Source organism: Nuphar pumila, chromosome 1, assembly GCF_984573655.1.
Source record: "Nuphar pumila chromosome 1, dmNupPumi1.hap1.1, whole genome shotgun sequence".
NCBI classification, from domain to species: domain Eukaryota; kingdom Viridiplantae; phylum Streptophyta; class Magnoliopsida; order Nymphaeales; family Nymphaeaceae; genus Nuphar; species Nuphar pumila.
In genome coordinates this window covers 23,102,695-23,114,656 of record NC_143249.1, presented here as the reverse complement: position 1 = coordinate 23,114,656, position 11,962 = coordinate 23,102,695, and the positions used below count along the sequence as shown (strand labels likewise).

The 11,962-nt window shown below is 40.6% G+C and overlaps 1 protein-coding gene across 1 annotated transcript; it reads right to left on the bottom strand.

Moving 5' to 3' along the window:
• On the bottom strand, positions 1-3,891 carry LOC149848333 (uncharacterized). Its single transcript, XM_090011174.1, has 2 exons — positions 958-3,891; positions 1-525 (listed from the first exon to the last, which is right to left on the bottom strand). Exons 1-2 carry the CDS (start codon positions 3,815-3,817, stop codon positions 50-52), a joined length of 3,336 nt encoding a protein of 1,111 aa, XP_089867300.1. The 5' UTR covers positions 3,818-3,891; the 3' UTR covers positions 1-49.
• Positions 3,892-11,962: the final 8,071 nt, after the last annotated feature.

The window sequence follows — 11,962 nt, the reverse complement described above, 5'->3', positions numbered from 1 at the left end:
TACACCAGATAACTAACTTCCAGAGCACCATTGGTACCAACTATACGTCTTACTGAAAATCCAGTCTGCTAGAACTAGAAGAGTAGAGAGATGGACAAATGAGAAGCTCAGAAGATCTTGAAAAGCTATTGCAATAGGATGGTGGGGCTTTGTTCATGACTTCAATGATAGTTCCTGTCTTGGTGCAACAGTCTTCACCTTCAAGCATGATTTCCTTGAGCATTACAGTGACATCTTTCATGGTGGGACGTTCCTCGGGGCACGAGTTAATGCAGAGCATAGCCACACCTAAAGCTTGAAACATTTCTCCAACCTGAGAATCTGGCAAACCTAGAAGACGTTCGTCAAGAATGTCCATGATGTTTGCTTTCTCTTTTTGTAGCTTTTGCCAGATCCAGTCAACAATGTGCATCCCTTCTGGTATTCTTGAATCAACGGGTTGCATCCCTGTGAGTACCTCAAGAAGGACAATACCATAGCTATAAACATCACTCTTCTCAGTGATCTTCATTCTATACCCATATTCTGCAATTGAATATCAAGCATATCAAACTCATATAGATTCAATAAATCTCAAATTTTCATTATTTCAAGACCACCGATATCTGATTTCCCAAACATACAGTGCAGCACTTCAGTACATGGCACATCAATCTTTCAGTGAAACAGAAACAAAAAAATCCCACGAGATCTCATCCACAGACGGTATAACCATGTGTGGCTGCTCAATTGCAACATAAAACGTAAAAAAATCGTCCTTCCAATTATTAGCAGTGCTTACTAATTAAAGATTTTTTTCTTTGGTTTGCCATTGAAATATCAAAAACAGTGAGAGTAGCGGTGATCAGATTCGCTAACAGCTATAAGCATAAGAAGAATTTCTACTTGGGCAATATATCATCCTCTTCATCATAAGATAAAAGGAGAAAAAGCAGCCAATGAAGTTGGTAGCCATACCAGGAGCAATGTAGCCACAAGAGCCAGCTACAGTGTTGGAATTTTTTGTGTGCTCGGATGGATCAACAAGTTTTGCCAGCCCAAAATCTGCAAGGTATGCTTCAAAATCCAGGCCAATCAAGATGTTGTTCGCCTTAATATCCCGATGAATAATAGACGGACTACAATCATGGTGAAGGTAGGCCAGCCCTTGTGCTGCTCCAAGCATAATCTTGTACCTGGTTTGCCAATCTAAGACCATCTTCTTTTCATGGAGCAATTCACCAAGACTCCCATTCTGCATGTAATCATACATCAGCAATCTAGTGTTGGTGTTTGTGCAGAACCCCAGAAGCTTGATTATGTTCCTGTGCCTGATCAGTCCAAGAGTTTTAATCTCGGAAATGAATGAATCTCTCTCCAAAGAACTCTCCTCGTTCTTCAAGGGCCACAGCTTCTTTACGGCGATCACCATGCCCGTCCCTGTATCCACCCTATAAACCACGCCAGAGAATCCCTTCCCAATCACATTTTCCTCCACCAATCCCATCAACACTTCATCCAAAGACATGTTCACTCTTTGGAATAGTGTGACCTTCCAATCACCCCCCATATCTCCATATCCGACACAACTCGCCATTGCCCGTGCTCGGTTTATTAGCACGGGACTTGAGATCAAGATCAGCAATGTTGCACAGAACAGCAAAGAGATGACCCATCTAAAACTCTTCTGATGGGTTCTGATACCCTTGGTTTCACGAACTTGAGCAAAGCAATCATCTCCACTAGAGCATAATCCTGAATTCCCCTCCAAGTCACTCTGAGGAAGCTCCCAAAACAACTTTGTATCAGGAAGAAACCCAGAGAAATTATTGTAAGAAACATTCAGTGAGACCAAATTACTAAGGCCACCTAAAACTCCCAAACTCCCTGTCAACATGTTGTGTGAAAGATCCAGGTTTGCAAGGTTAGAGAGTCCTGAAAATGTACTTGGAATCAAACCAGAGAGGTAATTCCAACTTAGGTTCAGCGAGATATCCAAATTCTGTAAAGCACCCAACTCATCAGGAACGGGCCCAGATATCCTATTACTGCTCAAGTCCAACAATTGCACTTCAGAACACAATCCCAAAGACTTGGGTATCAAGCCAGAAAAGTAATTCCCATTCAACATCAACTTATTGAGGTACTTCAACCCACCCAAGGAACCAGGAACTGGACCAGAAATCCTATTCATGGAGAGGTCTAAAACATGAAGGCCATGAACTGATCCCAGTGAAGATGGGATGCTACCCTCAATCCTGTTCCCATGGAAGTCCACCATTTCCAACCCTCTGCAATTTTTTATCTCCGATGGTATCTTGCCGGAGAACCTGTTATCCGACAATTCCAAAAAACTCAAGCTACCCAACATCCCAATTGATCCTGGGATCTCCCCGGATAGCCGGTTGCTCCCGAGCCGGAGGCGGACCAGTTTAGTGCAGTTGCCGATATCTGGCGGGATAGGTCCAGACAATTCGTTGGACAGAAGGAGCAATTTGGTCAGGTTCTTCAGCTGAAACAGGCCGGGGGGTATCCTGCCGGAGAGGCGGTTGTGCGAGAGATCGAGCGCTCGTAGTTTTGTGCAACTGGCCAAGATTGCCGGAATTGTGCCGGAGATCATGTTCTGCCAAGCGAAGAACTGGGTCAATTCGGTCAACCGGCCGATCTCTGGCGGGATCTCACCCGAGAGCCTATTGTTGTCCAACTCGAGCTGGGACAATGCAGTACAGTTTCCGATTACGGAAGGAATCCGACCCGTAAAACCGTTATTTGATAGGAGGAGGGTGGTTAACTTCCCTAGATTGGAAACAGTCAGAGGGATATCACCGCTCAGAGAGTTCAGGGAGACGTCCAAAATGCTCAATTGGGTTAGATTTCCGACCGACTCGGGCACTTCTCCAGCGAGCTCATTCTGCCACACAAGCACCCGCTCCAGCTTTCGGCAACGTCCCATTTCGTCCGGAATGAGGCCGGAGAGGTGGTTTTGGTACAGGAACAGGTTAACTAACTCCGAACAATTGCCGATCTCCGGCGGAATTCCTCCAGAAACCATCGTGGTGTAAATGGAGAGCGTCTGTAATCTCCTCAGCCGGCCAAAACCGGCCGGAATTCGGCCGGAGATGTTGGTGGCCGCGAGTCCCAGAAAGACCAAGTTCTTGCAGTCCGATATATCGGCTGGAATCTCGCCTTCGATCGCCGGGTTGCCGCCTATCCGGAGGGTTTCAAGCCAGGTTAGCTGGCCGAAGCCGGCCGGAATCCGGCCAGAGAGGTGATTTTCGACAACATTGAGAGTACGGAGGCGGGAGCAATTCGACAGCTCCGGAGGGATCAAGCCGGCAAGGAGGTTCGAATTGAGGGAGAGGACCTTGAGGTTGCGGAGTTTTCCGATCTGTGGGGGGATTTTTCCTGTTAGGGAGTTGGAGCTCAGGTCGAGGACGACGAGAGAGGTGAGGTTTCCGATCTGGGGAGGGATTTCTCCGGTGAGATTGACGCCGGAGACGATGAGTTTGGTGAGGAAGGGGAGGGCGGTGAAGTGGGTGGGAAAGTCGGCGAGGAGAGGGAGTGGCGGGATGACTATCTGGGTGATGTGGGATTGAGGCGAGCAGGAAACGTAGGACCAGAGACAAGGGTCAGGGGTAGTGTGGGGAGACCAAGAAGAGAACCCAATTGGAGATTTGACAGATTGGAGCCATGAGAGGAGGATTTGAGCTTCGGGATTGGTGGTAGTGGTAGTAGTAGCTGTTGAGGGCGAGAGAAGAGTCAGAAGGAGGATAGATGAGCGGAGGAAGAGGGGGAAGAGAACTGAGAGGAATGGAGCATTCTGATTGATTCTGCTCATGTTTGTTGGATTAAATGACTGAGAGAGAGAGAGAGAGAGGGCTCCTCTCTGAGTCACTTCTGCATTGCACTCTTGAATCGGTTTATAAGGAGAGAGTGGATTTACATCTTTCCTTGGATCTCTTATATTAGAGAGAGAGAGAGAGAGAGAGAGATGATTCCGGGATTTTGACCACGTTGCCCTTCTCAAGTGTTTCTGCATTATGTATCTTGGAGGATTGAAGGACAGAGATTCTCCTTCAGCTACAATCCATGCAACTCTGAGTGACTGTAATACCCCCCAAACCCCAATCTCATAAAGACCTATAATTGTCGCTCTATCTGTTCTGGCAGCCCCAACCGAGTCCCTTCAAAGGCACCTAGACACCAGGACGCGACTTCGACTTGCAAGTTCGAAATTGTTTTGAAAACATAAGTCATGAAAATACAAAACCTTTGGTTTTTAATTATTAAAAAACTACTTTTTTAATATCGTAATGTTTAAAATACTTTTTTTGAAATAATACTTAAAAACATTTAACAACATTAAAGTAATGACCATACTTGTCTGTGCCTGTTCAAGCGTATTTGCTCATGTCACTAGAAACACGCCACCAAAATATCGTTGCCCTGTGATATATCCTCAAAACTTAGAGACCCACTGAAGCATTTGCCAAGTTAAACTTTGTCGCGCTCAATCATGCACTAACAGTGAAAAAACTGATAAACTTAGTTACGATATATATATATATACCTAAGTTTATCAGTTTTTTCACTGTTAGTGCATGATTGAGCGCGACAAAGGTGTTGATTGGTGGAACCTCGCACGAGAGTTTGTTTTGGTCATGTTCTAAAAGTGGTCATGCAGTTACCACTTTCTCTCTCTCTCTTTCTATATATATATATATATATATATATAGAGAGAGAGAGAGAGAGAGAGAGAGAGAGAACTGAACATATTAGGTCTATTTCTTGTTCTGCCCCATTTTGTCCCATAGTTTTGAAGTGTTTTATAATAGATCTGAACTGTTAAGATGTGTTTAGCATGCTCGATTTAGTGGGAATCAATTTTTGGAACATATTTTTTTGGCGAAAAATATATTTTTATGAGACAAAAAAATTGGTACCTTCATAGCCATTGATTTTGGATCATCGAAAAAATCTGTATAAAGGTCAGATTCCTGTGATGCAAAAGCCTGTTCCCACTAAACAAAACCTATAGATCACATATATGGTGTTATATGCGAGAAAAAAAATGCCCAAAATGATGATTTTTGAGAGAGCAGAACTGGACAGAATGAGAAGGTGGGCCCATTTTTTTTCATTAGGTCTCGTTAGGCCCCATAGTTTGAAGTGTTTTATGATAGATCTGAACCTTTAGATGTGTTTATCATGCTCAATTTAGTAGGAATCAAATCTTTGATCATGTTTTTTCAATGAAAAATGTATTTTTTATGAGCCAAAAAAAATTGATGCCTTTATAGCCATTATTTTTGGATCACCAAAAAACCTGTATACAATAAAAAGCCAGTTCTTACTAAACAAACCTATACATCACACATATGGTGTTAGATATGAGAAAAAATACTAAAAACTATAATTTTTGAATGGGCCTAACTAAAAAAGAGGGCATAATAAGCACATTACTCTCTCTCTCTCTCTCTCTCTCTCTCTCTATATATATATATATATATATATATATATATATATATATATATATATATATATATATATATATATATATATATATATATATATATGAAAACCAACTCACTAGAAAACCTACCCACTAAAAAATATTTTATCAAATTTTCGATATTTTTTTGAAACTCTAACCTTACAGATGTGTTCACCATGATTGATTTACTAGAAATTGACACTTTGACCATGCAGTTTGGATGAAAAAAATGAAATTTGAAACCTCAAAAATTTATAAAAATTATAAGCAGTTGATTTTTGAAATCTTATATATACCTATCTATGCATCAAAATCAAATGCTTCAATAACGAAATTTCTGTGAAACAAGCGCATAGATCACATCTGCAAGGTCAGAATGTTGAAAAAACACCCAAAATCTAATAAAATGTTTTTTATTGGATAAGTTTGGTAGGTTTTCATTCCCTCATGTATATATAGATATATTTCAGGGAGAGGACTGCATCTTCTCCCCCGAACATGCACTGTAGCTACAGTGCATGTTTGGGGGGCCCGACTCACCACCACGTGGTGCTCAGTCGGGTGTACGGGACCCCCCATAACCCGTTGTACACCCCTACAGGCAAGTGTATGACAGTGTACAGAGGGTCCTATACACCCGACTGAGTGCCACGTGACGCGCTCAGTCAGACCCCCAACACTCACTATAGCTACAGTGCATGTTCGGGGGGGGGGGGGGGCATATAACCTGCCCCTGTTTCAGGTCTCGCTAAAGCCTCATCTTCTTTTAAGTCTTATCTTTGCATAGATCCATTTTATGGGAAGCAGATCAGGTCATGCTGAACATGAGCATTTTTGCTCATGCTAGCAAGTACAGCGTGTATATGATGGTAGTGTTTTGCAACAGGCATCCAACTCATGCAGCCATTACCTCGTTACTAAGGCTCATTAATTGCAAACAGAGAGGTATATATATATATATATATATATATATATATAGAGAGAGAGAGAGAGAGAGAGGTGCAAAATAGGTTTTTTGAGCTTTTTTATTTTATTTTTAAATTATGACCATACAGATGCGATCTATGTATTTTATAGGGACCAGCTCTCGAAGCAAGCATTCGATTCCAACATATGGGTGGGTTTTTATAAAGTTCAAAAAATCAACGGTCTAAAATCTTTGTAAAATTTCGAGACTCCAAACATCATTTTTTTCATCAAAAACACATGATCCATGTGTGGATTCTAATTAGTAAATCGATCATGCCCAATACATTTATAGGGCTGGAACAACGTAAAAAACATCGGAGAAGCTGAAAAACTCATTTAGCTTGCAGTTTAGCACATACCAATTACTCTCTCTCTCTCTCTCTCTCTCTATATATATATATATATATATATATATATATATATATATATATATGAAAAATTTACAGGCTATGAGTGTGTTCCAAAATCAATAGCTATGAAGGCATCATTTTTTTCCGGATCATAAAAATATATTTTTTTTGTCAAAAAAATATGATCCAAGAGTCAATTACCTCTAAATCGAGCATGTTAAACACAGCTAACGGTTCAGATCTATCATAAAACACTTCAAAGTATGGAGAAGAACAAGAAAATAGAGCCTAATATGTTCAGTTTCTCTCTCTCTCTCTATATATATATATATATATATGAGTAATGTGCTCCTTCTGCCGTATTAGGCCCATTCAAAAATCATAGTTTTTGATATTTTTTTTTACATTTAACCAGTGTTGTGAGAGGCGTACGCCTCGGTACCTGAAGCGTACGCCTCAGAGGCGAGGCGCACACTCAAAATACTGAGGCGTGGCTGTGATGCGCCCCTCATCAACCTCCGACCAGTTGTGACCACCGACCACCGGAGTTGCTGTGCTGCAGCTGCTGCTCAGTCTTTTCCGACCACCGGACGACCGGCATATCCCTCGCTTCCGTACCAGCTGGGGCGCATGGTCCTTCTCTTACTGCCTCCCCTCCCACCGCTTCACTTCCATACCAGTTGTGAGAGGCGTACGCCTCTGTACCTGAGGCATACGCCTCAAAGGCGAAGCGCAGGCTCAACGCCTAGCTTCGCCTCATCGCATTTAACAACCTTGCATTTAACACCGTAGATATGATTTATAAGTTTTGTTTAGTGGGAAACGACTTTTGGATCACCTCTGACGTGTATACATGTTTTTCAGGTGATCCAATATCAATGACTATATGAAGGCATCAATTTTTGTTGACTCATAAAAATACATTTTTTCATCTGAAAAACATGATTCAAAAGCCAATTCTCACTAAATCAAACATGATAAACACATCTAATGGTTCAAATCTATCATAAAACACTTCGGGGCCTGACCGAGAAAAAATGGCCTAACATGTTCAGTTCTCGTATATATTCAGCCAACAGCTAAGTGTCATGGCTATTTGACGCAGCCAATCACATGACAGCATTTTAAGTAGGGCCTGCACTCTGCAGCCAGGCCCCCATGCAATATTGTCATGTAAATTGGCTAGTGTCACATAACCACTTACCGGCTCCTTTTATCGCAACTCATTTTGGCCTGTGTATTCCGCAAGAGTGTGCGAGAGTTATTTTCTTGTGAAAAATAGCCGTTTAACAATATTACCATGTGATGTCGCGTCTGAAGGACCGTTTTTTTCAACAAGGCTGTACACCACCACGAGACCTTGTCTCATGTGAGTATGCTTGCGGCTTTGTGAAGCAATATCACATGCCTCAGAACACCAAAACATTAACCGCTAGTGGCACATGCCTTGGTATCTATTGATGGACAGCACCAGCTTTGCTCAGGCCCCTGCATGCAGGACAAATCAGTTTTTGTGGTTTTCCCGACTTCCCATCCTAGAGAGAGACACATCAAGTTTTACAACAAAGCTCCCTAAAATGAGATTTAAGTCTTTGGATGCTTTATTGGTTTTACCTCCAATTATAATATTAGAGTGGTTCAAAGGTGCAAGGCAATGTGTCTCGTCTTAGTTGGTACACAGAAATGAACAAAAGAATACCCAAAGTGTGTTACAGATGATCTAGAAGGCCCCATACTTTCTTGCTGCTGGGTTTAGGGTTACCATGACAGGGACCCTACGTACACAAACTGTGTGGATTTTAGTGGAAGACCTTTTACTTGGAATGGCTTTATCAGTTTTGACCTCTACAGGACAATATAGTTTTTGCTTTGACTAGGCAGTTACCAATGACTAATTAAAAAGGTGTTAATTTGATAGTATTTCTCTAATGTTAATGCAAGAAATGGTTTTAACATATGGCTTTTATGTAGTTGAAGATGCATACTTTGGCAAACTCTCGAGGAGTCGGTGTTATGATGAAACCTCTTTGCACACATGCTGCTCAAAGGGAGGAGCCATTTTCTTAATAATTAAGAAGACCAACCAACAGCACACATCTTTTTTCACTGACAGAAACTCAGAAAGAAAATGGGAAGAAAAAAACAGGGGGAAAAACAGTCTATCGTTTAAATGTTCATAAAAAGTGTCATATAGAAACGTTAAAACAAAGTTCACAGCATGTTTTGATTGGCTCCACAACGAGTGCTGCGCTGTCCAGCGGGAGAGATTATTTTTTTTTTTTGACAGAGAAAGCTGGGGGTTAGGCAGACCCATAGTAACGAGAGGAAATGCACTCAAGGAGAATGTGCGATCTTGGCGACAAAAAATCAACTTAATTTTATATAAAAGGTTATGCATGAAAGCAATTCGTGTTTGGTTAACAGCCAAGTCAGCAAGGTTCATGTCATCAGGGTCAACAGAAGGGATAAGATTGAAGAAGCCGAAGATAAAAATGGAAGTAACACAGGTAAATCAAGAGAGGAAATGTTAGCAGATAAAGATAAAGATTGTGTGAAGCCGGATCATCCTTCACATGCTGGATTTCTTAAAATGAAAGTTAACGGTTGAGAAGAAAAGACAGCCTTTCTTTTAGGACCTCTTTTCTATTTTTTGTATTTTAGTTTTTGGTGCCATTATCTTGGCTGAGATGATGTATTTATTTGGGCCTTTGCCACCGGAATGACATGAACGCGAGTGTGTGTACTGCCGTGGATGTAGGATCTTTACATCTGAACCACGTTAAACCCTTGGCCTGATTTTTAATCTATGTTCATTTTGTCTTTTAGGTAATAGAACAATAAAGGTGAATATGTTCATCTTGCTCACTGGTTCTATGGCATCCTCTGTTACCAGGTCCTTGATCTACCCTTACTCATTGACGCTGAATGTGTCAAAATTTGTTTCCTTAAAATTGTTTCACTTTAATTTTCTTTTACGAAGGACTCAAGTAATGACATTGGTTGAAAGCCAAGATATGCACGGGTTCTCAAGCGATGAAACACCTATGTATGCTACCACCCACAATTTCTTTTATCACTGATACAACAACAACAACAATAACAACAACTACGCCTTCATCCCAAAACAATTGGGGTCGGCGATATGAACCAAAAAAGAAAATCATTCTGGGTCTTCCACATGAATCCTTCTCCTCCAATCATTTCTATCCAATGCCATGTCCTCGGTGAGGTTCAAAGCATTCATATCCTTTCCTATCATCTCCATCCAAGTCTTCTTAGGCCTACCTCGATCTCTTTTAAGTAATATATTTTCCCATTTCTCCATCCTTCTAATTGGAGCATCATTAGGCCTTCGCTGAATATGTCCAAACCACCGTAAACGATTCTCTCTCATCTTATTTTCAATGGATGCAACACCTACCTTTTTACGTATCTTCTCGTTTCGAATCTTATATTTTATTGTATTTTCACACATCCATCTAAGCATACGCATCTCGGCTACACTCATTTTTTGAATATGATGTCTCTTGGCAGCCCAACATTCTGTACCATATAGTAAAGCAGGCCTAATTGTCATCCTATAAAACTTTCCCTTCAACCACAATGGCATTCTACGATCGCAGTTGCACTTTTCCATTTCATCCACCCAACCTTTATCCTATGATTTACATCTCCATCAATTTCTTCATACTTTTGAATGATAGATCCCAAATATTTGAAACAGTCATCCACCGGTATTTTTTGCTCACCAAGCTTCACTACACTTCCATCACCACTTTGTTGCTTACTAAACCGACATTCCATATATTTTGTCTTACTCAACTTAAAACCTCTTGCTTCCAATTTCTGTCTCCATAATTCTAACTTAGCATTAACCCCGACTCTAGACTCATCAATCAAAACAATATCATCAGCAAACAACATACACCACAACACATTTTCTTGAATTGATCTCGTAAGCTCATCCATCACTATAGCAAATAGGAAAGGGCTTAATGAAGATCCTTGATGTAACCCAACCGTTATAGAAAAATTGGTTGTCACCCCTCTACAAGTGCGAACATTGGTTACTACTCCTTCATACATATCTTTAATTATACTAATGTACTTGAAAGAAACACATTTCTTCATCATTGTCCACCAGAGAACGTCCATAGGTACTCTATCGTATGCCTTCTCCAAATCAATAAAAACCATATGCAAATCTATGTTTCTCTCTCTATTTCTCTCAATAAGTTGTCTAAGAAGATGTATAGCTTCCATAGTTGATCTTCTAGGCATAAAACCAAATTGATTCTTCGATATCATGACAACCTTCTTCAACCTATACTCAATTACCCTCTCCCAAACTTTCATAGTATGACTCATGAGTTTTATACCACGATAGTTTGTGCAATCTTGTATATCACCCTTATTCTTATATAGAGGCACCAAAGTACTCTTCCTCCACTCATTAGGCATCTTATTTGTCCGCCAAATCTTGTTAAAAAGATTTTTCAATCATTCTAAACCTTTCTCACCCAAGCATTTCCAAGCCTCGATAGGTATACCATCAGGGCCAACTGCCCTTCTTGATTTCATTTTCTTCAAAGCCTCTGCAATTTTTTTCTTTTGAATCTTGCTCATGAAGTCACAATTCATCTCATGAAAAAGAATGAAGAAGTCTCCAAGATCCTGAGCATGACTTTTATTAAATAGCTTATCAAAATAATCTTTTCATATCTCCTTAATCTTCTCATCTTTGACTAAAACCCTTTGTGTTTCATCTTTGATACATCTAACCATACCCAGATCCCTCGATTTCCTATCTCTCATCTTTGTAAGCCTATAAATATCCTTCTCGCCCTCTTTGGTATCCAACTTGTTATAAACATCCTTATATATCTTATCCCTCTCGTTTCGAACTATTTTTTTAGCTTCCTTCTTTGCTATCATGTACTTCTCTAAATTCTCATTATCACGACTCTTACTTAGATTTCTATAATACTCTCTTTTAACCTTAATAGCTAATTTGACATCCTTGTTTCACCATGATGTATCCTTACCTAGCAGTGCACCGCCTTTAGCCTCACCCAATACCTCCTTAGCCACCTTTCTCATGCCATCCGCTATCGTATTCCACATTGATTCTGAATCCTCCTCGAGACACCAATCAGCTTCCTTAACTACC